The following is a 25,820-nucleotide window of genomic DNA, read 5'->3' as shown; positions in this document are numbered from 1 at the left end:
GCATCTAATTGCACATTTAGGAGCAAGTAGCAGAGGCTTGGAGGGGTCATTACCTGCAAAAAAGAATTAGCCATGTGTGCAGTAATACATGACTTCTTGAACTTCAATTTCTGAAAGTTGGCAAGTATTCACATACATAATGCTAATGAGGTCTGGAGTTTATAGCAACTTGCATGAATTAATGACTTCAGGTTTCACCGATTCTTCAGAAAAGTACATGAGTATTTCTCCAAGTTAAAACCAAGTCACTATTGCTCTGTTGCAATTCAACTAGCCTTCTGTGCACTTCATTTGGTCAAATCCAATTATGCTAACGTGTCAACTGTTATACCTCAATGTCGTGAGCTGTGGCTCTTGGTTTGTGTAGGTTTAGGAGATTTTAAGGATAAATATAAATTTCTGTTCTAAAAAAATGTTTTGCTCATCGTACCACTACCTTCTGAGTATGCAAATGTTGGCCTACTTTTGAAAAATGTGGTAAAATATACTGGAAAATAGTAGCGAAGAGCTCTTGGGAGTTAAAAACGCACAAGGCAATTATGTGTCTCGAGTTTCACGCTCTTATGTGAGTTTTAATAACAATGGAGTTACAGTGATGTATTATTGTTTCAACTGGTGTTGGGCCCCAACATTTTTCTCTTTCACTGGAAAATGGAGCTGAATATGGATATGAAATGAAAATCCTTTAAATCACTGACAGCGCTTTTTGAATGGTCTGTTTATTGCAAAGAGCCAAAGGGGTACCATGGCAGCTGGGAGCCTGCCGAAGTCCCCCTTGGCTATCAGCTTGGTCCTCCCGCGCAGCATAGTCTCAGGCTGCACTTCCTAGGAGAACATCTGTTCTACTATATACTATTTTACTATATAGTATGAGATCTCATCATGTTTAAGTCTCCTAGGAAAAAAAAAAATTAATAAAAGTATAGCAATAAAAAATATAAAAGTTTAAATCACCCCCCTTTGCACTGATCAAAAATAATTATTAAAATTATAGAATAATTAAAAATAAGCATATTTTGTATCATAACATCTGTAAAAATATGATCTATGGAAATCTAAAATTTATACCGTACCTTAAAGGCAGAAAAGAAAAAAAAATACCAGAATAACCTTTTTTAGTTTCCATATTTCCCCTCAAAAAATACAATAAAAGGTGATCCAAATGTGGTATCAATGTAAAGTGCATGTCAGCGTGCAATAAACAAGCCCTTACAAAGCTCAATCAATGTTAAAATATTTTTTTCCTAATCACTAATTTATAAAAGAAAAGAAAACATATATTTTAGAATCGTTGTAATCGTCCTGACCTGGAGAACCATATTGCCAAGTTATTTTTACAGCACGATGCCATAAAAACAAAACCCACTTTATCATTTCACCCCAATAGGAATTTATTTTTTTACCATTTGTCAGTATATCACACAGTAAAAGGAATGGTGTTTTTCAACACACCAATGTCCCACTAATAATCAAGCCGTCATACACCTATGTGACAGCTAAAATAAAAAAGTTATGACTCCTAAAAGAACATGAGAGAAAAACGAAAGCACCATAGTGAAACATTGCCAGGTCTTGAAAGGATTAAAAGGAAGGCCCCTATTATCATTATTGAATTGGTGATTTAAGATGTAATTTATTCTATTTCTAATTGATTATTTTTTATTAATTTATATTGTATATATTATATATTATATGTATATTGTATTATGCTGTCTTTACTTTTTGGTGAAGTGCAGCATAAACAGCAAGTGCATTATCCAAGGTTACGTTATTGCTTTCAATGTCAACGCATTTCGAAGCCAAACTGGCAACTTCATCAGGACGTGTTACAAGTCATGCTACTGATCAGTAGGTTTTGCTATGTGGAGGATGTGGTATGAAAAGTTAATTTATGAAAAATATGTTTTAAATAGTTTAAAATAGATTAAATAGTCTTCTTTTTTTGTGACTCATCAGTCGTTCTGATGTTGAGGAGTATTCTAATGTTGAGGTTATAGTGATGGTGGAGTGGTGTAGCACCGCTTGTCTTTGGCTAAATAGCATTAGACTTGGGCTTAACTTTATGTGAGAAGTAGCACGTAGATGAATGAGGCAATAGGGGTGTTTGGTGGCTGTAAAATGTTTTTCTGCCATTTTAAGGGTATTACTCATTATATATTACAGAAGAAGGAAGTTGTCACCCCCATGTGTTAGCATATACTGTAACTAATGATATGTTTGAAAAGAGGTGGCTGTCTGATTCACTTTATTAGCTTTCACATCTCCTTTTAGATGGGGTGTACCATATTGAGCCAAGCAGCCAGGCCCCTTTCAGAATATTACTGGTCACAAGCCAAGAGGATGCTCCCTTGTATCTTGACCCACGTGAACGTGGATCTGACAAGACCAAGAGGGGTGTTAAATCTGGGACATTGGAGCAGTTTGGAACAATAAAGTACATCACCAAGTAGTAAAAATGGGCCAGTTTATTTGAGTGGAATTGAATTTTACAAAAATCTGCATTCTGAAGAATACCAATTTTTTGCAACTTGTGGGCGATATCTTGCTTAATAGTAGGATGGACAAAAGGTTAAAAAGAAAAATTATGTATTTAACTAATTGCTCACCTTTACAGCTGCCCCCACTGCTCCTGCCCGCCTTTCAGTCCTCTGTAACTCCATCCCACCACACTTATGGCACTGTGTTGTAGCCATAGCCTACAGTGAGATGCAATGTGACAGAGACTCAGAGGGCTGGACAGTGGGTAGGGAGCGGGGGGGATGTATTTTTTTTCCTCTTTTTTGGCATTTGCAGTCACCCCCATGGCTTGTGGCTGGAAGTCCCAGCCTAATGATCATTCTGGGTTGGAACTTGCAGGTGTGAGTAAGCCCAGGAGTTCATTGCACATGCCCCATGCACTAATTGCGGCTGGAAACCCTGATCCAGAGTGAACAGTGGCCAGAGATGATGTGCAACGGAGATGCAGGGGATCAGACAACAGACAGGGAACAGTGAGGATGACAGAAAATCCGAGTGGTTAGGTACCGTATTTTTTGGATTAGAAGATGCCCTCCCCCCCCCCAAATTTGGAAGGAAAAGGGGGGTTCGTCTTGCAATGTGAAGGTACGGTATTTTATGGTATTTTATCTGGTGGGAGGCATCGGTGGAGCGGGCTCACAGATGCCGGAGGTTGGCGGCGACCGTGGCAGGAATCGGCCAATGCTGCAGGCCCCTTCCTCTCAGAAGGGTCACTGATTCAGGATGACTTGGGCGGTGGTGGCAGCAGGAGTGAGGTGATGTTGCGGGACCCGTCCTCTCAAAAAAGCGGAGGTTCCCTCTCCCGTACATAGCCTTGGGGTAGGCTTCGGGAAAATGGCTGTCGAAGCATGAGCAGATTGAGATCTCGTCTCTCAAAATCTTGTTCTGTGCATGCTCCAGAGGCCATTTTCCCTAAGCCCACCGCAGTGCTATATATTGGAGAGAGAACCTCCGCTCACTGCCGAATTCTTCTGAGGATGGGGCCCTCAGCATCGCCCCACTCATGCCGCCACCACCGCCCAAGTCATCCTGAATCAGCGACCCTTTTTTTGAAAACATGGCCTGCAGCATCTCACCACTTCTGCCGCCACCACTGCTCAAGTCATCCTGAATCAGCAACCCTTCTGAGAGGACGGGGCCCATAGCATCGCCCAACTCCTGCTGCAGCCGCTGCTAACCTCTTGAAGCAGTGACCCTGGCTCCTGTGACCCCCACTCCACCATTGCCGCCCCCCAGGAAAAATAGATTATAAGGCTCACCATTTTAATTTAAAAAATGTTTTCCCTATTTTGCACCCCAAAATTTGGGGTGCATTTTGTAATCTGGTGCATCTTATAATCCGCAAAATACAGTATGCTTTTTTATCTTTTTAACTTTTTGACGACTCATCACCTCTCTGCTCCCCACCTCCCATGCTGCTTTTTTTTTTTATTTCTACATCTTACGTTTATTACGCTCCAGGCTTTGGTGATACCCCAGAGCATAATAGGGAATATTCAATTTGCGTAGATAACTACGCTGCAAATCATTTCTTGTAAAATCTGCACTATTTGGTGAACTTGAATTTTGTCAGATCGGTTAATCTTTATTAAGTACTACTATACACTCATCAACAATAAAGTAACAACCCTAAGAAGGAAAAGTCAGAATTGTGAAAATCACAGGATCGATAAGACGTGTTCATGATATGCAATTGATGAAAATATGAAAACAAAATCTTCAACGCATCTTGCTTAACTCAGTATCGAGTATAAGCGTCACGTGCAGAAATACACGCACTTACATGTGTTGGCTCTTGTCAATAAGGTTACTAATGTTTGTCTGAGGAATGTTCTGCCACGCTGAATGCATTTGCACATGCAAATCTCCAAATTCCAGTGCTGCATGCTCCCTTTACAAATGCCATCCAATGATTTCCAATATGTGCTTGTTGGGAGACAAGTCCAGAGACGTTGCCGGCCATGGTAGCCTGTTAAGACCACGCAGGCTGCTAAAAGTAGCATGAGCAACATGTGACCTGGCATTGTCATGTTAAAAATGACTCCTGGGACACTGTGAAGAAATGGCCATACCACAAGTTCCACCCCAAATCACTTAACTTTGAGTGGTTAGTGTATATCGAATGAGGACCAGAGGGTTCCGGATACCGTACGTTTTGCCACCCTACATCATAATCCCAGGAGTGGGATTGGTATGATATTCCCTTATGAAGGCCTCTGTCCGAGGCCTGGAAGCACAAATGGAGCAATGGAGAATGGAATGAAGGTGTATCCTCTTCAGTGATGAGTCCACTTTTGTCTTGGATGCATTGATAGCCTAATATTGGTCTCACCATCATATTAAATACTGAAAAAATTCAGACTTTCGGAATTTTGTTTCCATTTTTCAACCTTTGCATATAATTAACATATCGTTCAATCCTGTGAGTTCCATAATTCCATGACTTTTCCTTCTTGGTCTTGCAATATGAATGTTGAGAAGTGTATAGCATTTTGTGCTGCTGAACAACTATTATCGGAAGAAATAATTACTGTTGTATATTACTGGGTTGTACAGTAGAAGTTGCCAAAATGATGCCATTTTCTCTGACATCACTTCCTGCACTACTGCTATTGGCTGAAGTTGACCTCTCATCCAGGTCTTGCCACCAACTGCATTCACTGTGCTTATAATAATAGTAATACTGAAAGCTCTCTGTTGCTTTTTAGAGAATCTTCTATGCTTTCAGATGCAAATACAGGTGAAAGCAGCTACATCGGAGCAGAGAGCTCTAAATATCAGCAGAATTATTGATAACTAACCAGGGGCTGTGATAACTGTACCCAATTAGGACTATTCTTATGGCAATCTACCCCAATTCCAAAAAAGTTGGGACACTGTGTAAAATGTAAAGAAAATAACAATACAATCTCTCTTAGCTAGAGAAATCTCTTATAGCTAGAGATGAGACAATAAATTTGAGTGGAGTTGAATTCTACAAAGTCAAATTGCCAAAATGTGAATTTTTTTAGTTCACTCTTGCACAGATTCAGCAAAATGATGGCTGTTTGCTGCCATTTTTCAGAACCGTAAAAGATCATCAGATTGTACAAAAAGAAATCATTACACTTACTTCACCACTCACCTCTCCGGATCCTCCTCTCCTCACCGTCACTCATTCAATCCTCGTCGCATATGCAGATCACCGCCGCTAAAAGGAGGGTTCTGCTCATTAGACCAGGAAGTTCTGGCTTAGTGTGAGATGGAATTCAACCTAAGTGGCAGCAATCTGAAGATGCTATGAGGACCAGACGAGTGACGGTTAGGAGCAGACGGGTCGGAGAGGTGAGTATAATTTTTTTTTTATTTTTTACATATTACATTTATTATGCTTTCGGGTTTGGAGAGACCCCAGAACATAATAAGAGACATTAACTTTGCAAACCGAATTGAGTTTCCTGAGAAAAATGGCGTGAACAGGCAAATTCTAATTTTGCCTGATTTCTTCAGTTATTCCTAAAGCCATATTTTTTCACAACATAACAAATAACATAAATCAGAAGTTGAAAGTCAGACATTTTTCCATTTAATTTGAATAATTTAACTCATTATAAATTGATGGCATCAATATATCTCAAAAAAGTTGGGACAGGGCCATGTCAGTTAGGGTGATCAATGAGTGGAACAGGCGGCCACGAGAGGTGGTGAGTTCCCCTTCAATGGACGTCTTCAAACAGAGGCTGGACAGATATCTGTCTGAGATGATTTGGTGAATCCTGCTTTGAGCAAGGGGTTGGACCAGATGACACAGGAAGTCCCCTCCAACTCTACCATTCTATGATTCTATGTCAACCATTGTGTAGCATCCTTTCTTATTTTTACAACAGTCCTGGGTCTTCTGTGCCAGATTTTTCATTTCATAAAGCGCCAAATGTTTTCTATTGTTGAAAATTCTGGATGGCAGGAGGCCAGTTCACCACCCGAACTATTCTTCTGCAAAGCCATGTGTAAGGTGGTGGTGTTCACACCATGCAGTAACTGAGGCAGTGACTCAAGCAAGTCCAACATAAACAGCTTTATTCAGCAACTCACGTGTAAACAGAAAAGTCCTCCGGTTTGCAGCCGGGTTAACATGAGTCCTTAGACAACGGTTGCCATGGGCTATGGCCGCACCGGGCCGCTCAAAGCCTGACGGGTGCAGAGCCATCCCAGGCATGGGTTCAGCTACACACAGGTCCGCCGAGCTTTCCTGCTATGTTTCTAGCAGGTCCCAACACTGAACAACACTACTCCTTAATGCAGGGTTTTTAAAGGACCTGTGGCAAGAGCCACTGGAAAACCCGGGTTGGAGGGAGGAGGCCACCCCACTGCCTTCCTGTAGCCTCCCCCAAGAAATGAAGGCCCTGCCGGTTTTACTTAATCTGCCTTAGCCAGATAGCCTGAACAGGTCAATGCTCACCTTCATTCCTGCTGTAACGGGTCTGGGAGGCGGAACCTCTGGGCTACAATACAAGGGGGCGGTCCTTGTAAGGGAGCGGGTGGCGACCAGGCAGGTAGTCACAGGAGGTGACCAGGACAGTCTCTGGGTGTACGGGCAGGAGGACACGGCAAGTGATCGGGGCAGTCTCTGGATAAAGGGTAGGTACGACCTGTGATGGCTGAACCTCCAGGTAGGCTAGCAAGGCAGATGAAGAATGTGTGCTCCCAGGTGAGCAAGCGAGAGTCTCTGGAATGGCAGGTGGTCACAGCACGTGACGGCGGAGCCTCCAGGTAGGCAAGCAGGCAGGTAACGGAGAAGCGCTCCCAGGTGAGCGGGCAAGAGTCTCAGGAATAGCTGGTGGTCACAGCACGTGACAGCGGAGCCTCCGGGCAGGCAAGCAGGCAGGTAGCGGAGAAGCGCTCCCAGGTGAGTGGGCAAGAGTCTGGAGTAGCTGGTGGTCACAGCACGTGACAGCGGAGCCTCCGGGCAGGCAAGCAGGCAGGTAGCGGAGAAGCGCTCCCAGGTGAGCGGGCAAGAGTCTGGAGTAGCTGGTGGTCACAGCACGTGACAGCGGAGCCTCCGGGCTGGCAAGCAGGCAGGTAACGGAGAAGCGCTCCCAGGTGAGCGGGCAAGCTGGTCCATAGACAGACTGACCGGAGTTGTAAGGCAGACCGTCGGACCTCAGGCAAGCAGGCAGGTAGCTGAGGTGCGCTCCCAGGTGAGCGGGCAGGCTGGTCCTTAGACAGACTGACAGGAGTAGTAAGGCAGACCGTCGGACCTCAGACTAGCAGACAGGTAGCAAGTAATCAGGCAGGAATCTGACAGGTAACTGGCAGGTAACTGGCAACGGGACCTGAGGGCTGAAGCACAGGTGAGACACAGGTGCAAACAACATTGCTCGGGCACCTCCATTTTGGAGGAGGTGCCTTATATATGATGAAGTCTTCCGGCCATTGGCCGGGGACTCCTTAGGACGGCGCGCGCGGCCCCTTTAAGAGGAGGGGAGCGCGCGCGCGCGCGCCCTAAGCACAGAGGCCGGGAAGGAGCGCGCACTGAGAGCAGAGCGGGAGGAGGACGCCGGGAAGGAGCGCGCGCTGACAGCAGAGCGGGAGAGGGACGCCGGGCACGGGGCAAAGCGGTGAGGGGAGCAGCGTCCCTGCCTAGCAGAGGGCAGGGACGCCGGCACTACAGTACCCCCCCCTTTAGGCCCCCCCTTTTTTAGGCCAGACAGAAATTTAGCTAGGATGAGAGGGGCATGGATGTTCTCCCGGGGCTCCCACGTTCTCTCCTCAGGACCAAACCCCTTCCAATCTACCAGAAAAAAGATCTTTCCTCTTACCCTTTTGGTGGCAAGAATGTTCTCTACCTCAAACTCGTCCTCAGCAGAAACCGGAGCAGGAGGCGTACCTGTAGACTTGGAAAAAGAGTTAAGCACCACAGGTTTGAGGAGAGATACATGGAAGGAGTTAGGGATCCGTAAGTTGGCCGGGAGTTTCAATTTATAGGCCACCGGGTTGATCTGACTGGTGACCTCCAGAGGTCCGATGAACCGAGGCCCTAACTTGTAAGAGGGTATCTTGAGTCGAACATATTTAGATGAGAGCCAGACCTTATCTCCTGGACGAAATTGAGGAGGATCCAGGCGTTTTTTGTCAGCGTGTCTTTTCATCCGCTCGGACGACTGAAGGAGTGCGGATCGGGTACTCTCCCAAATGGAGGAAAATTTGCTAACGAGAGATTCCGCAGCCGGGTTGTCCACCGAGGTGGAGACAGGAAAAGGAATCCGAGGATGCTGACCAAAGACTACAAAAAACGGGGATTTGGAGGAGGATTCGCTCTCGTGATTATTGTAAGAGAACTCGGCCCATGGTAGGAGATCCACCCAGTCAGAATGGTGGGCATTAACGAAGTGCCGGAGGTAACTGGTCAGGTTCTGATTGATCCGCTCCACTTGACCATTGGACTGTGGGTGGTAAGCGGAAGAGAAGTCCAGGGTGACATCTAGTAGTTTACAAGTGGCTCTCCAGAAGCGTGAGGTGAACTGTACCCCACGATCCGACACGATGTGGAGGGGCAGGCCATGAAGACGGAAGATGTGACGAATAAAGTCTCTAGCTAGCTCGGGTGCAGACGGGAGGCCTGGCAGGGGAACGAAATGAGCCATCTTGGAGAAGCGGTCAGCGACCACCCAAATGACCGTACAACCGGCAGAGAGTGGGAGGTCAGTTATGAAGTCCATTGCAATATGCTGCCAGGGGGCAGCAGGTACTGGGAGCGGAAGGAGGCGACCGGCTGGCAGATGTCTCGGAACCTTGTTGCGGGCGCAGGACACACAGGCAGAAACAAAGTCTATTACATCCTTGTGCAGGGTAGGCCACCAGTAGTGCCGGGAAATAAGCTGGAGGGTCTTCTTCTGACCAGCGTGGCCAGCCAGTTTAGACGAGTGACCCCAGTGAAGGATCTTCTCCCGATCAGGTACTGATACGAACGTCTTTCCGGGAGGGAGACGATTTAGACTCACGGGAGCCACCTGCATTACTCTGGCGGGATCGATGATGTGTTTCGGATCTTCCTCGAGATCAGATACTAGAAAGGATCGAGACAAGGCGTCCGCCTTGACGTTTTTGTCAGCCGGGCGAAAATGAAGGACAAAATCAAAACGAGCAAAAAACAAGGACCACCGGGCTTGGCGCGGGTTAAGTCTCTGGGCATGCTGGAGGTAAGCCAAGTTCTTGTGGTCAGTGTAAATTATTACCGGGTGAAGAGCCCCCTCAAGCAGGTAACGCCACTCCTCCAATGCCAGTTTGATGGCCAATAACTCTCGATCTCCTATGGAATAATTGCGCTCTGAGGAGGAGAAGAGTTTAGAGAAGAAGCCGCAAGTTACCATCCTCCCGGAAGAAGATTTTTGAGTAAGTACCGCTCCAGCTCCAGAGGAGGAGGCGTCCACTTCCAGGAAGAACTGCTTGTTGCCGTCCGGGCGATGCAGCACCGGGGCGGAAGAGAAGGCCTGTGTTAAGGAAAGAAAGGCTTCTTCTGCTTCGGGCGGCCACTCTTTGGGATTAGTACCCTTACGGGTGAGCGCGGAAATTGGGGCAGTCCGGGAAGAGAAGTGTGGTATGAAGAGGCGGTAGTAGTTGGCGAAGCCCAGGAACCGCTGAATGGCCTTCAACCCCTCCGGTCGGGGCCATTTCTCGATGGCAGACAGTTTCTCTGGATCCATTCGTAGGCCGGTCTGAGAAATAATGTAGCCCAAAAACGGAAGCGAGGTCTGCTCAAAGAGGCACTTCTCGTATTTAGCGAAGAGGTGATTCTGCCTGAGCCTGAGCAGGACCTGACGAACGTCCCTCCGGTGAGTCTGGAGATCCGGGGAGAAGACCAAGATGTCGTCCAGGTACACCACTACGCAGGAGTAGAGAAGGTCCCGGAAGATGTCATTGACCAACTCTTGAAAGACGGCAGGAGCGTTACAGAGACCAAAGGGCATTACCAGGTATTCATAGTGGCCGTCCCGGGTGTTGAATGCCGTCTTCCATTCATCCCCTTGACGGATACGAACCAGGTTGTACGCCCCACGGAGGTCTAGTTTGGTGAAGATTCTAGCCCCCCTCAGACGATCAAATAATTCTGGAATGAGCGGAAGGGGGTACTTATTCTTCACCGTGATCTGGTTTAGGCCTCTATAGTCTATACAGGGACGGAGAGAGCCGTCCTTCTTTTTGACGAAAAAGAAGCCTGCTCCCGCCGGGGAGGTAGATTTCCGGATGAATCCCCTGGCCAGATTCTCCTCAATATATTCGGACATCGACCGGGTCTCAGCAGCGGATAAAGGATAAATACGCCCACGGGGAGGAGTAATACCGGGTAACAGGTCGATGGGACAGTCGTATGGTCTATGAGGGGGTAATGTCTCTGCCTCCTTTTTATTAAAGACATCAGCATAAGACCAATAAGGAATTGGAAGTCCAGGTAGATTAGCTGGGGTAGGAGAGGGATGGACGGGATGGACGGGAACCAGGCAGGTCTTATGACAGTCTTGTCCCCAGCGAAGGACTTCTCCGGTTTGCCAGTCAAGCACGGGTGCATGTTTCTGGAGCCAAGGCAGACCTAGCAAGAGGGCGTGAGAGAGTCCAGGCAGAACATGAAAGGAGATACTTTCAGAATGCAGCATTCCCACCTGCAGAGTAATGGATTCGGTGATGAGTTGGATGGGGCGTGGTAAGAGCCCCCCATCCACGGCAGCCACAGACAAGGGTACAGCCAGAGGTTTGGTGGGGATGCGGTATTTCTCTACCAGGGACTGTGAAATAAGATTCCCGGCTGCTCCAGAGTCCAGTTGGGCTAGTTCGAAATAACGGTTCTCCCCGTAGACGATTGAAACTGACAACAGCAGGGATGGAGAGGATTTATTCTTGTCTAGGTGGACCTCTCTGAGCGAACCTAGACACAGGCGTTTCCCGACCTCTCCGGGCAGGCACGGATCCGGTGCTCCTTACTGCCACAGTAGAAGCAGGTCCCCTCGGCACGGCGTAAGTCCTGACGGGTCTTGACCATCTTGGTCTGGTCGACCTGCATAGGCTCAGGAGGGTGTACCTGGTTAGAGACAGAAGGAGTGACGGGTTTCTGAAAAGTAGGAGCTAGACGTGGTAACCTCCTCTCACGGGTGACCTCTCTGGCACGCTCCTGGAACCGTAGGTCAATCCGGGTGGCAAGAGTTATTAAGTCATCGAGAGTGGTAGGAATGTCCCGACCGGCAAGTTCATCTTTAATACGGCCGGACAGACCCTCCCAGAAGACGGAAACCAGAGCGTCGTTATCCCAGGCCAGCTCCGAGGCAAGGGTACGGAACCGTATGGCATATTGGCCCACGGTGAGACTCTCCTGACGGAGGCGTAGCAACGATGATGCAGATGAGGTCTTCCGTCCGGGTTCGTCGAAGACTTTCCGGAAAGCCGTGAGAAAAGCAGGCAAGTTGGACACCAGGGGGTCTCCTCTCTCCCATAGAGGATTTAGCCAGGCCAGGGCCTCCCCGGTGAGATGGGACATGATGAAGGCAATTTTGGCCCGGTCGGAGTTAAACTGGTGGGACAAAAGTTCAAAGTGCAGGGTGCACTGATTTAAGAAGCCCCGAGCCTGGATGGAGTCGCCTCCGAAGCGAGGAGGTGCAGAAAGCCGGGGTCCGGGGTAGGATACCATGGTATTAGTGGGCAGCGGAGCTGCCGGATTGCAAGATATGGCACTGGCGGAGGTTGTTGGTGGATCAGACAGAGTGTTCAGGCTAGTATTGACATTCCGCAGGTGACCCAGGATGGACTCCTGTTGGGACCTCTGACGGGACAGTTCAAGACAGAGGTCCGAGAGCGAGGGAGCTTGGGTGCCACCGGGTTCCATGGCCCGAGCAAACTGTAACGGGTCTGGGAGGCGGAACCTCTGGGCTACAATACAAGGGGGCGGTCCTTGTAAGGGAGCGGGTGGCGACCAGGCAGGTAGTCACAGGAGGTGACCAGGACAGTCTCTGGGTGTACGGGCAGGAGGACACGGCAAGTGATCGGGGCAGTCTCTGGATAAAGGGTAGGTACGACCTGTGATGGCTGAACCTCCAGGTAGGCTAGCAAGGCAGATGAAGTATGTGTGCTCCCAGGTGAGCAAGCGAGAGTCTCTGGAATAGCAGGTGGTCACAGCACGTGACGGCGGAGCCTCCAGGTAGGCAAGCAGGCAGGTAACGGAGAAGCGCTCCCAGGTGAGCGGGCAAGAGTCTCAGGAATAGCTGGTGGTCACAGCACGTGACAGCGGAGCCTCCGGGCAGGCAAGCAGGCAGGTAGCGGAGAAGCGCTCCCAGGTGAGCGGGCAAGAGTCTGGAGTAGCTAGTGGTCACAGCACGTGACAGCGGAGCCTCCGGGCAGGCAAGCAGGCAGGTAGCGGAGAAGCGCTCCCAGGTGAGCGGGCAAGAGTCTGGAGTAGCTGGTGGTCACAGCACGTGACAGCGGAGCCTCCGGGCTGGCAAGCAGGCAGGTAACGGAGAAGCGCTCCCAGGTGAGCGGGCAAGCTGGTCCATAGACAGACTGACCGGAGTTGTAAGGCAGACCGTCGGACCTCAGGCAAGCAGGCAGGTAGCTGAGGTGCGCTCCCAAGTGAGCGGGCAGGCTGGTCCTTAGACAGACTGACAGGAGTAGTAAGGCAGACCGTCGGACCTCAGACTAGCAGACAGGTAGCAAGTAATCAGGCAGGAATCTGACAGGTAACTGGCAGGTAACTGGCAACGGGACCTGAGGGCTGAAGCACAGGTGAGACACAGGTGCAAACAACATTGCTCGGGCACCTCCATTTTGGAGGAGGTGCCTTATATATGATGAAGTCCTCCGGCCATTGGCCGGGGACTCCTTAGGACGGCGCGTGCGGCCCCTTTAAGAGGAGGGGAGCGCGCGCGCCCTAAGCACAGGGGCCGGGAAGGAGCGCGCGCTGAGAGCAGAGCGGGAGGAGGACGCCGGGAAGGAGCGCGCGCTGACAGCAGAGCGGGAGAGGGACGCCGGGCACGGGGCAAAGCGGTGAGGGGAGCAGCGTCCCTGCCTAGCAGAGGGCAGGGACGCCGGCACTACACCTGCATTGCAGCCGCAGGTGAGTTTGTGACTGCAGTGCACTCCAATGGATTTTATAGGTCTCTGTACACATTCTGGGAGATATATACCATCCCTCGTATACGATCCCGGTCACTGCTTCACATATGTTATTGTGATGGATGCAGTATCTGGTTTAGCATTGTTGTGCTAAAATATGCAAGACCTTCCCTGAAATAGATGTTCTCTGGATAGGAGCGCATGTTATTGGCAGTGCATTTCAAGATGTGTAAGCTGCCCATGGCATAGGCACTAATACAACTTCATACCATCAGGAATGCAGGAACTGTGCACTGATAAAAAGCTGGATGGTCTCTTTCCTCTTGAGTCTGCAGGGCTCGGAGACCATGGTTTCCATAATTTCAAATCTTGATTTATCTGACCACACAACAGTTTTCTATTTTGTGTTGATATATGGCTTCTTCCTTGTATGATATAGCTTTAACTTCTATTTGTGGATTTCATAGCAAACTGTTTTCACAGATAATGATTTCTGGAAGTATTCCTGGGCCCATGCAGTGATTTGCACAACTATATCGTACCTGTTTTTAATGCAGTGCTGCCTGAAGGCCTGTAGATCATGAGGATCCAACACTGACTCGATCTTGCCCCTTGCTCACATGGATTTCTGCAGTATTTCTGAATTTTATTATGGTGGGATATTAAAGTCTCTGCAATTTAACATTGAGGAACATTTTTTAGGCACAGTTGTTCACAGATTGGTGAACCTATGACCATCTTTGTTTCTGAGAGACTCTGCCTATCTAACATCCTATTTTTATATTCAGTCTTGAGAATTATTGACAATTGACAATCCAACTGTTTTTCATTAGTACCACTTACTTTCCAGCCTTTTGTAAACCCTGTCCTAATTTTTTTTTGTGATGTGTTGCTGCTAGAAATGAGCGAATTGATCTACAATGTTCAAATTGAATTTCCTGACATTTGCGGTTCCTCTCGAATTTGAACACTTTAAGATTCGATTTGCAAAAAAAAAAAAAATTCTGCCACCATTTCCCACACTTGTGATACATCAGAGACCTGGCTAAAATCAGTTTTACCCCACCGGGGATTCCCCATAATATCCACCAGCTATGTCATCACACTTCAGTTTATCAACCAGATTTTCATTCCTTGTACATTGGTGGTCAGTAGATCTGTTCCAAGGTTATCAGAGACTTGTGATTGCAAGTGGAGCACAGTCGGGCGCAGGACTGGTAGTATGTACAACAGATTTGGATTTCATCCATATTCCCCAGATAAGCATATTATATGTTTATGTCATGTGTTCTCCTTCTCCCTTTCCAGCACTGAGATCTGTGCGAATTTATTCACCACAAATTTACTTTTGGAGAAAATTCAGCGAAGGTGGCAAATTTGAATGTCAAAAGATCCACTCATCTCTAGTTGCTGCCATCAATTTCAAAATTAGTTATTTTTTTCTAATTAAATGTGAAAGTGTCTAATTTCTAACTTCTGATTTGTTTCCTATGTTCTGTTGTGAATAAAATATGGCTATAAGAGGTTTCCAAATCATTGCTTTCTTGTCTTCTTTCTATTTTACACAGCATCTCAACTTTTTTGGAATTGGGGTTGTAATTAGTGTTGAGCGTGTATGTCTCATTAACCCCTTTGGCGAGCATGCTCGGGTGCTCGCCGAGTATTTTAGCGTGCTCAGCATTTCTTTTAATGTCGCCGCGCCTGCAAGTGTCACGACTGTTTGACAGCTATGACACATGCAGAGATTGCCTGTCTGATAGACAATCTCTGCATGTGTCACAGCTGTCAAACAGCCGTGACACTTGCAGGCGCAGCAATATTAAAAGAAATGCTGAGCTCGCCAAAATACTTGTATATAGTACCCGAACATGCTCGCCAAAGAGATTAATGAGACTTACTCGCGCAACACTAGTTGTACCTTCTATTCTAACTTCTACAGTAGGCTTATGTATGTACATTTTTGCTGAATTTATTTAAATTTTATATGGAATGGAATCTTAAATGGTTAATTGAATAATTATTTTGAGGCAAATTTGAAGGAACATTAGTGACGATAATAGCTCGAACTGTTCTGCTTTATCAAGTAGTTGGTCTTCATTCATATCGGGCTCTGTCAATGGATCTCATGGCCATGTTTTTTTGCAGCATGTATGGGCTTGGTACATAATCAAGATGCACCATGTGAATATGGATTTATTTATATGACCAACTCTAAATTCAATTCTAAATAATTACATCAGATTAAAATATTCAGTGAAGAATTAACTATGGCACTCCCAATTAGTTAGTATAGAATATGTAAAGTTATTTGTGAAACATCAGCATTTATCACATCCACAAAGCAAACAATAGCCAATGTTTTGGTGCGTTCTGGACCTTGTTCATGGTCAGTCAGAGCAGTTGGCACATCTAGAATGGCTAAAACTTAGCGTCAGCCATGAACAAAGTGCAGAAAGTATCAAACATTGGTCGTTTTTTGCTTTGGCAGATGTTATAAACGCTGATATTTCACAAATAAATCCATTGATTCAAAGACTAATTGTAGTGACATAGTTTACTCTTCACTGATTACTTGGATTTCATCTCTACCGCTTGTGCACCCAAACCGACGCCAGGAGTGCCGACCATATTATCTCTAGTATCAGATTACAGTGTGACATTTGTAAAACTGGGATCTAAGGGGTAAGGTTTCTCCTTGTGAGAGGGACATTCAAGGTCTGGCATGCCAGTATGAGGAGACTTAAACGCCTTGCATGCTCCTCTGGCCTCTCACCCAGCCAAATCAGATCTCATACTTTGTACTGATGAGGGGCAATACCCAGAAACACCATGTCTACAAATTGAGATTCTGATTTGGCTTTTATCTTAAGCCATATTTCAGGACTCGTTAAAGGGTCAATAATGACTTGTAGGATTGCTACTTCCAATAGGTGGCGCTAGAGTTCAAGTCCTCTTCCTTTCTGAAGAGACAATTTGCATATTTGTAAAACTAAAGTATCTACATAGATTAAACACATATCTATAATTAGGAGGTAAACTTAAAAAAATATGCACTGGAGGAATCTTTTATTATTGATGACTTAGAAGAGTATAAGGTTCATGTAATTTATTGGACTAGTGGCTCTGAATTATTGAGAGTCTGCTGAGGCATTAAGGGACAATTTCATGTTTTAACATTTACATTTGATGGAAGTGAGTTTGGTTGATATGTTTTGTTTTACAAAGCCTTATACATTGCAGTATTAGAAGGGAACACATTTTTATGTTTTAAGTTTTGCTCACGTTAACCTTGCTTATTACAACAGCACATATATTCTAGTCCACAATGTTATAGTTACTGAAATTTCGAGGCCAATTGTATATCAGATAGCAAAGCAATCTTTCCGTCTATCTACCTATCTATCAGTCTGTCTATCTGTAGATAATGCGTTTTCCAACAACAGATACTCATCACCTATCAACAGAATAAATAATACATGTCTGATTGCCATGGATATTGCTTTGAACCACACTAATCACTAGGAAATGGCTCTAAGCCATTCTATCTTCACGACCTCCATGGGGAGGCATTTGAATGGAGTTTTGGTCAACCATGTGCCCTTCCATTGCATTCAATGTCTATGGGGCTGACAAAAACAGCCAAACTCTGTACTTAGCTGTTTCCATCAGTCCCGTAGATTGTGCATTTGCATTGAAGTTGTGCAGTAATCAGGAAATAAGGACTCGGGAAGCCAGTTCTAGTGACCATTGAGGTTTCTAGTCAATATATATTTATCACCTATTCAGTGGAAAGATGATTAATATCTATTTTGGGAAAATCCCTTAAAGAGGCTTTAATAACTGCTCACTATACTCTTGATTTCTTCATGTCTTCTGCTGCAGTAAGAGGTTATTCTTAATATTTATTGAATTTAAGATTATGGCTTCTTAGCATCACAACTCATCTTTTCTAATGAGATAAATATGTTTAATTTTAAGAGCATATTAAAACCTTCCTCTTTTCCAACAGGGAAGAAGAACTCCATTCTCCAGCAACGATTTCAAAAGGACCTCAACACGGGAGTGTTCAACAACCAGGAGAGCGAGATCCTGAAGCAGATAGTGAAACACGACAGGGAGATGATAGAAGTGACTCCCTCAGTTAGCTACCAACAAATGCCAGCTCTAAATTCTAATACATCTCTGAGAATGAGGACCCAATCTCCACCTGTTTATACTGCAAACAGTCTTTCTCATGGAAACCTACAGTCTCCAACACCAAGTCCACAGACCCCACAGCAAGCTGCTATGTTCTCACCCTCTTTTACGTCAGCTGTGGGTAGTCCCTCAGTACAGAGTCCATTGGCAGGTCGAACATTTCATTACAGTTCTCCTACTGCATCACAACTTTCTCTAATGCAACAACAGCAGCAACAGTCAGTGTCTGGAGCAATGCCGATCAATGAAATTCATAGGAGCACCCAAGCTTTACCAAACTCTAACCTGACAAGAGATGTGAGGCCTCTCTCTGCTTCACAGCCTTCCTTACCCCATGAAGTTTCTACTCTTGTGGCAAAGCCACATCCAACGGTAGGGGAGTCATTGGCCTCCCTACCTCAACCTGTATCAAATGTGCAAGCTACAGGTGCTCAATCTGGAAGCCGGGGCAATGTTCCACCAAGGGTTGCCCTGTTTCGCCAGATGTCCTCTGGAGCTCTACCTCCTGCAAGAGCTGGAGCTCCAGCTCCACCATCAACATCAGCTCCAGCTTGCAGTAAGGATTCCACCACCACAGGACCAACCACAGAAACAGACACAGACAAACCACGTTATGCTTCAAATTTATGATGCCTCTTATGTGTACATATGAACAGCACTGTAATAAACTGAAACCATCCCAAAAAAAAACTCTTTAAATCTATAGAATCCTAATATCTATATCAAGAAATATTTTAGATGGCTCAATCATACAAAAAGAATGTAAAAAATAAAAATATATATAAACATATATAAACTGTTTAGCACTAAAACGTCCATGCATATAAATTCATATACATACGTGTGTCTTCCTTTACTTTAAACATTAAAAACATTTTTGTAACTTTTTTTTTTCTTTGACTACGCATTTCCAAATAATTTCTTCCTAATTTACTTAATTACAAGCTGGAATCTCATTTACTTATAACCAGCAATTATGATCATTCACCCTAATCACTAAAATGTTTTTGAAAAATATATTTTCTCATCTTGTAAATTTCAATGTCACAAATAGAGTTTTGCTCTAAACTTGTTGCAGGGGCCTCACTATAGGGGGTGATAATAAGCCCCTGGTTCCTTTGCCCCAATTGATGAAATTACATTATTTATAGAACTATCGTATTTGGGTCTCGCTTATAGATTTTGCATTGGGGCCTGGGAGCTTTGACTTACCCCTCTATTTTGTAGCATTTTATTAATACTTCATCTGCTTCCATATTGCATAGATCAAATTTCTTTGGATCGTTTTTTTTTATTTTTTTTAATTTCCATGCCATGATGAGAATTATGAATTTATATAATAGATTGAAGGTATACTTTTGCAGCCATTGATTTTCAGTATTTTTCTAATTTATTGGAATTACTAGCGATGACATATTTTCTTTTAAGAACAATTTCTTGTTGCAAAGACTAAATCTGCATGCCCGATGTATATACAATATTGCCACTACAAAAAATGTAAATTGTATTTTTTTTTTTTGCTGTTTTTTTTGTTATTAATCTTACAGTTCTCTCCCATTTGATCATCAAAAAATACCAATGTCTATTGCATGGCTGCTAGTAAAGCAAAAATCTAATTGGATCAACTTTAGGGATAGCAAAAACAAATGTATAATCTCAAGGTCTTTGAGAATGTAATGAAGCACTTCTTTTGCCTGAACCAATTCTAGAACACTGGTTATTTGTGGGCTTTTTGTGATCCATACATCATACATCCCTACATCGTGTCTTCAAAATTTAGACGTTACGCTCATGTCGGTAAAAAAAAAAAATATATGACTTCATTATGTTGTCCAGATGCGCACGGTTTGCTCTGTCGTTAATGTAAAGGATCATTATATCCTAAGGCATGTAGTATAAAAGCTTAGCCAATAGTTTAATAAATTTATAAAATGTATTTTTTAATAAATAGGGGTGGCTCGGTAAAGGGAAAACTAAAAAGCAGTGGGATCAACTGTTTTGTGAAAGCCAAATTTAATGTTTTAACCTTAAATTAGTCTTGTGATTTAGGTGACTTCATCCATTAGGAATCATTGGTGCCTAAACTCGTCAAGAAACATATTCATTCAAAGCGATCATCGTGACGACAGTTTGTCGACTTATGTACGGAATCATATATATATATATTAGGTATACATGTTCTTTTCTTAATACAAGCCTGCTGTGTGATTAGATCACAACTACCTTAGATCCTTATTTTAGGGCTGTACATAGTAAGCTTTCTGTGTGAGAACGTTAAAAAGAAGACAAAGCTTTATTGACGACCATGTGCAATGTTCTACCACAAGATTCTGCTAATACTCTTGTATGCCTTCTACTGAGATTAGGGATATAAATCACATGTTCTCCAGGAAGACTATAGAATTGACCAATTATTGGAAAAAGCATATACAGATGTGTCCATCCCTATTTTTCCTTTGTACTTGGTATATTCTGAGATAAGGGGTGCAGTTTTAAAGAAAAAACAAAATATGATTTTGTGATACACTGCCAGGAGATGTTTATGCTGCATGTGTCTTTGTGTGGCACACCGAGTGGTCGTGATGTACCCCTCAGACTGTCAGGGATTTTTCTTGCATGTTCTGATAATATATGGAGCTGCATCCTTTTTCAACAGCTAATCATAGAGGGTGACTATAGTTATACCCCTACAGGTTCGATATTAATGACTTATTCCAGGGTTAAGCCCTCAATTTTAAAGGCTGGATAACCCCTTTAATAAATTTTGTTGAAGGGTAAGGGCGGACACATCTTTATATTGTTATATTTATATATGAAAGGGGATTGTACAAGATACATTGATGTTTTCTTCCAGAAATAAACTCACGTGTCTATGGGCTGTGTCAGTTGAGTTCCAATTCAAGAGAGTGGTTCGAAGTAGGACATAGCTCATGGCGTTGTTTCTTCCAACTGTCTTAAAATAGTTTTCTGGAACTTAGAGGCGTATCCTATCTGGTACCTTTTTGGTATATTAACAGAATATGCCATAAATTTATAGAAGGTATGGATCACCCCAGTGGGACCTGTATAAATCTCGAGATCGGGACGCTGATTGTCACGGAGTAGAGGTCAGAATTCCAATACAAAAGATGGGAATTCTGACCATCTCTTGACTAAGAGCTGCGTGTGTCAAGACCTCATTCTCGATATATGTACTTTTGCTGTTGGCGACAGCTTAGTTTCTGCTGTACATATATGGCAAATCCTATGAATGTGATAAATGTATGAGATGGGAATATCCCTTTAAACATTGTCGGCATTAATATTAGATCTGTGGAAAGCAGCAGAATAAGGGTTGCCAACCGTCCAAAAATTCCAGGACAGTCCGTAAAAATAAGGCACTTTTTAGCTCTGTCCATAAAAATAATTTGAGTCGTCCATGATTTTTTTGAAGCTGAAGAAACCTATACAGATTATTTTGACTGTAATTCTCATAATTTTACAGTTTACAGTGATTGCAGTTGATGTTTTCATATCAGAATTCTGGATTGTAGACATGGATCACTCACAATCATAATGATTTTTTATGGTTTTCCAATGTCTGTTATTTTTTGCTAAGAAAAAAATGTCAAGTTGGCAACCCTGAGCAGCATTCCAGCAAGGGCCACATGCACAACATTGTTCACCCATGCACGGCACGGTGGCTCAGTGGTTATTATTGTTATCTTGCTGAGGTTTTGGGTTCAAATCCAAATAAGGTCCACATCTGCATGGAATTTTTATGCTCCCCCTGTGTTTGTGTGGATTTTCACCAGGAACTCCAGTTTTTAACACACTCCAAAAATATACTTAGAGGTTAATTTGCTTAATTTAAAATTGACCCTAGTGTATGATGCTTAAGTTGGAAAATTAGATTGAGTCCTGCACAGCTTTGCAACATATGTTGGCTCTATAGAAGCCCCAGAAATAAACAAATATGGCTGTGCACGTTGCTGATCGGTCCAATTCAAGTGAAAGGGGTAGAGCAGGTCTATCATGTGCAGTAATAGCCATATGCATAGTGTGGATAGGTCAATGACACCAATGACGTGCTCACTCAGGTCGTAACTGGGGTGCTAAGAGTTGGAACCCCACAATCAGTATTAAAGTCCCGAAAAACATGTAAGACTAGAAAATAGTGAAGATAAAAAAAATTTAGTTATTTTCCAAAGAAGCTTCTCAGATCTTATTTTTTATTTTTCTAGAGAAGATAAGAATTTGTATCCAGTGCTCTGATTGACTACTAATGGAAATGTCTACACTTTTCAGTCAGATTTATAAAAACTGTTTAAGACAAAAACTATTATCGTCCATTTCAACGAATCACAGCGCAGCTTTCATTTTATGAAAGCAATATAAAAAAAATAAAAGTTGAGCTGTGATTGAGCGTTATAGGCAGAAAAGACCATTTTTCTTCTTTCAGACATTTTGATAAATTCGGCCCTTTGTGTCTGTCTGATACAGTCCTTTTACTGTATATCTATTTGACCTAAATATTTCTTTAATTTTAATATTTTGGGTATTAAAAAAAACTCACAATGACCTACTTGTCATGATAAAATGTGATGGGTCTTCAAATGAAGTAGACAGGTCCTTTGTGGACTTCGGTGTAATGTGGTTGTTGCATATGTCATGATTTTTCAATTTGAGTGTATTCAGACCCAGAAAAAGGTTTTGTGGGCTGCAGTATGGAAACCACACATAACCATATTCATTTGCCATGTGCACTGTGCAAGCTCCCAGTGCATATGTTTAATGAATCTATAGATCCCCATACATCCCGGAAGACAAAAATCAGATTTTTTGGTCTCTGTTGGGCTGGCATACACATTAGTATATCGATTGCTCTGCAATCTGCTGTGCTATTGCAAACCAATCATCCAGTAAAAGAATATTTACGACCCGGTTTATATCTTTCTAACATAGGAGCTTATGGGCTATGGATGCCTCTGTATGCCTGCAAACTAGAGGCATCTGTGAGAAGCGGAGAATGACGACTCCAGCTCACCACTCTTGCAGTGTAATCCTCATATAGCTGCACGGCCATATACGCTTGTCAGACATTAACGGTGAAAGGAAATCCGGCACTCCGCGGGTGGACTAAAATTTTCAGATTTATTTCAGGAACACAAAATATAGACAGGATAGCTTAGCAAAACCAACGCATTTCAACCAGAGGGTTTTTATCATGGTCCAACCATGCCGGATATTCTTCCATCGCATCTGTAGGAAGTGTACGTTGGGAAGTCCTCCCGAAAGTTGTTAGGTTAACTAGGATCTGTCACCACGTCAGTAAAGACATCAGAATAATGTCATAATAGCATTATACTAGTGCATACAGTTACACCCACAAAACAGCCCTGCAAATTTCCAAATTGGGGTGGATGGGGGTTTGGGGGTTGGTAGGGCTGAAAAAAAAGCACTTCCTGCTTCCATGAAGTCACATGATATATCTCTAGTTTTTGAGGTGTCATGGAGTATATATGTCACATGATATTTTTCAATGCTGTTAACTGGTTGATAAGGATCATGTGATTCCCCATATGACTCTAGAGAAGCTCTTTTGCTCTACTTTAAGAGATATGTCATTGTGACTGTTCAGTTAACAGTGGAGATCATCCACTTAGAAATCAGCATTTATTAACTAGAGTGGAACAAAAAAAATAGCTCTTCTCTCTGGAGAACCTAACTTTTACATTCATTACATGGACTGACCAATTATTTCATTTGGCACTATGTAATACTTAATATCACCTGTGGTAGCGCTGTAGGGAACTTAACACTTACTGCCAAGTACTACTGCCAGGGGTCCCAGCAGTGGGACACCTTATGTTTAGCTTAATTTCAAAAACTGCTTGGATTGTCCAAAGCAGACAACCACAAATCGTGACATGTCCTGCAGTCAAGAACAAAAACTTGTGTGTGTTCCTCTAAACTATGCATTTAAGAAATCCTAATAGGTTGCACTGAAACATATTGTAAGCATGTGAGTTGGGTTTTGTAGATTTATTTAAAAAAATACAGCATATTCGCTTATTACCTGTTTAGATTTTTTATCTTTCTAGTATTTTTCTGAATTCTATCATGCAATTGCTTGACTTGCATTTTTTTACATTAGATCCCCCCCCCCCTCTTGGTCAATGCGCCTTTATGACCTTAAAGTATTTCAAATAGTGGGAGTGTGGAAACTGAAGAGGTGGTGAAAGGTTAAAAATAGGAACCCACCTCCCAATATTGTCTGAGATTAATAATGGGGCAAAAGTAAAGTTTTATTATGGAGAGTACATCATTTTAACTTGTATGTTCACATATATTTAAAATAACCATCAACTAGTTACCCTTTTTTGCGTATCTTAAAGAGGGTTGTCCAGTATATATAAATAGTTTTCCAAAGGGCTCAGACTCCTGTTCTCGATGCTTACATGTCTACGTTGGTCTCTACTTCCTGGTTCTGTCTTGACAAATCTGTAGTGGAAGGAAATTAATGCTCAGCCAATCACTAAATAAAAGGGTGACCTGCAACGGTCAGTGATTGGCTGAGCAGGCGGTTTCTGTTAGGAAGAAGCCATCAGAGAGGACCAGATAGGCATCAATATGTGGCTGCAAGGAATCAGTGAGGGTATCGTCCTTGTCTTCAACCAGTCTAAGCTCTTTGAAAATAATTTTTATCCACTGGGAAACCCTTTTAACCCCTTACTTACCGGGGACGTATTAGTACGCACTTTTGCGTACCGCCGGTTCAGTGAGGGCTCCGGCGCTGAGCCCTCACTGAACCGAGCACATGTCAGCTGATTCTTACAGCTGACATGTGCCCGCAACAGCCGCGGGTGGAATCGCGATCCACCCGCGGCTGTTAACCAGTTAAATGCTGCTGTCAATCTCCGACAGCAGCATTTAACGCGCGCTTCCGGGTAGCGCGTCATAAGCCCCGCCCACCGGCGACCCCGTCACGTGATCGCGGGTCGCCGATGGGCGTGCATGACAACCCAGGGTCTGCAGCAGACGCCTGTGGTTGTCATGATCTTGTCGCTATGAGCGCCACCTAGTGGTCGGCGCTCATAGCACAGGACCATTTCTGCTGCATGCAGGGGACCTGCTCGTCCCCTGTATGTAGCAGAGGCGATCGGACAACTGCTGCTTCTAGTCTCCTATGGAGACTATAGAAGCATGCAAAAAGTAAAAAAAAAAAGTTTTTAAAAATATAAAAAAAAATAAAAAAATATAAAAGTTTAAATCACCCCCCTTTCGCCCCATTCAAAATAAAATATATAAAAAAAAAACCCACATACACATATTTGGTATCGCCGCGTTCAGAATCGCCTGATCTATCAAAATAAAAAAAGAATTATTCCGATCGGTAAACGGCGTAGCGAGAAAAAAATTCTAAACGCCAGAATTACGTTTTTTGGTCGCCGCAAAATTGCAATAAAATGCAATAACGGGCGATCAAAACATCGGATCTACCCCAAGTGCTATCAATAAAAACGTCAGCCTGGCACGCAAAAAATAAGCCATCAACCAGCCCCAGATCACGAAAAATGGAGACGCTACGGGTCTTAGAAAATGGCGCTTTTTTTTTATTTATTTTTTTACCAAATTTTGGAATTTTTTTTCACCACTTAAATATAAAAGAACCTATACATGTTTGGTGTCTGTGAACTCGTAATGACCTGTAGAATAAGAAGGGCAGGTCAGTTTTAGCATTCAGTGAACATGGTAAAAAAAATAAATAAAAAACATCTGTGGTATTGCACTTTTTTTGCAATTTTACCGCACTTGGAATTTTTTTCCCGTTTTCCCGTACAGGATATGATAAAACTAGTAATGGCGTTGAAAAGTACAACTCGTCCCGCAAAAAATAAGCCCTCACATGGCCATATTGACCAAAAAATAAAAACGCTATGGCTCTGGAAACAAGGGGAGCAAAAACGAAAATGCAAAAACGAAAATTGCTCCGGGGCTTAAGGGGTTAATACACAATGTAATACTGTACATTATGATTTTCCAGCTGGCAC

The 25,820-nt window shown here is 43.9% G+C and overlaps 1 protein-coding gene across 2 annotated transcripts in view; it reads left to right on the top strand.

The window, feature by feature from the left end:
- Positions 1 to 24,488, top strand: part of HCN1 (hyperpolarization activated cyclic nucleotide gated potassium channel 1) — a 526,503-nt gene extending 502,015 nt beyond the window's left edge. Inside the window, exon 8 of one of the 2 annotated variants that reach the window (XM_073680307.1) lies at positions 17,600 to 24,488. In XM_073680307.1, the coding sequence (XP_073536408.1) occupies positions 17,600 to 18,417 (818 nt within the window). In that variant the 3' untranslated portion in view covers positions 18,418 to 24,488. The remainder of the gene's footprint in view (positions 1 to 17,599) is intronic. The other variant, XM_073680308.1, reaches the window with a different exon arrangement.
- Positions 24,489 to 25,820: the final 1,332 nt, after the last annotated feature.

This window comes from Phyllobates terribilis, unplaced genomic scaffold (assembly GCF_046119375.1).
Source record: "Phyllobates terribilis strain yellow unplaced genomic scaffold, ASM4611937v1 Scaffold_1__5_contigs__length_1240528914, whole genome shotgun sequence".
In the NCBI taxonomy this organism is placed as follows: Eukaryota; Metazoa; Chordata; class Amphibia; order Anura; family Dendrobatidae; genus Phyllobates; species Phyllobates terribilis.
The sequence above is the reverse complement of the archived record's forward strand: the minus strand, read 5'-3'. Positions and strand labels throughout refer to the sequence as shown.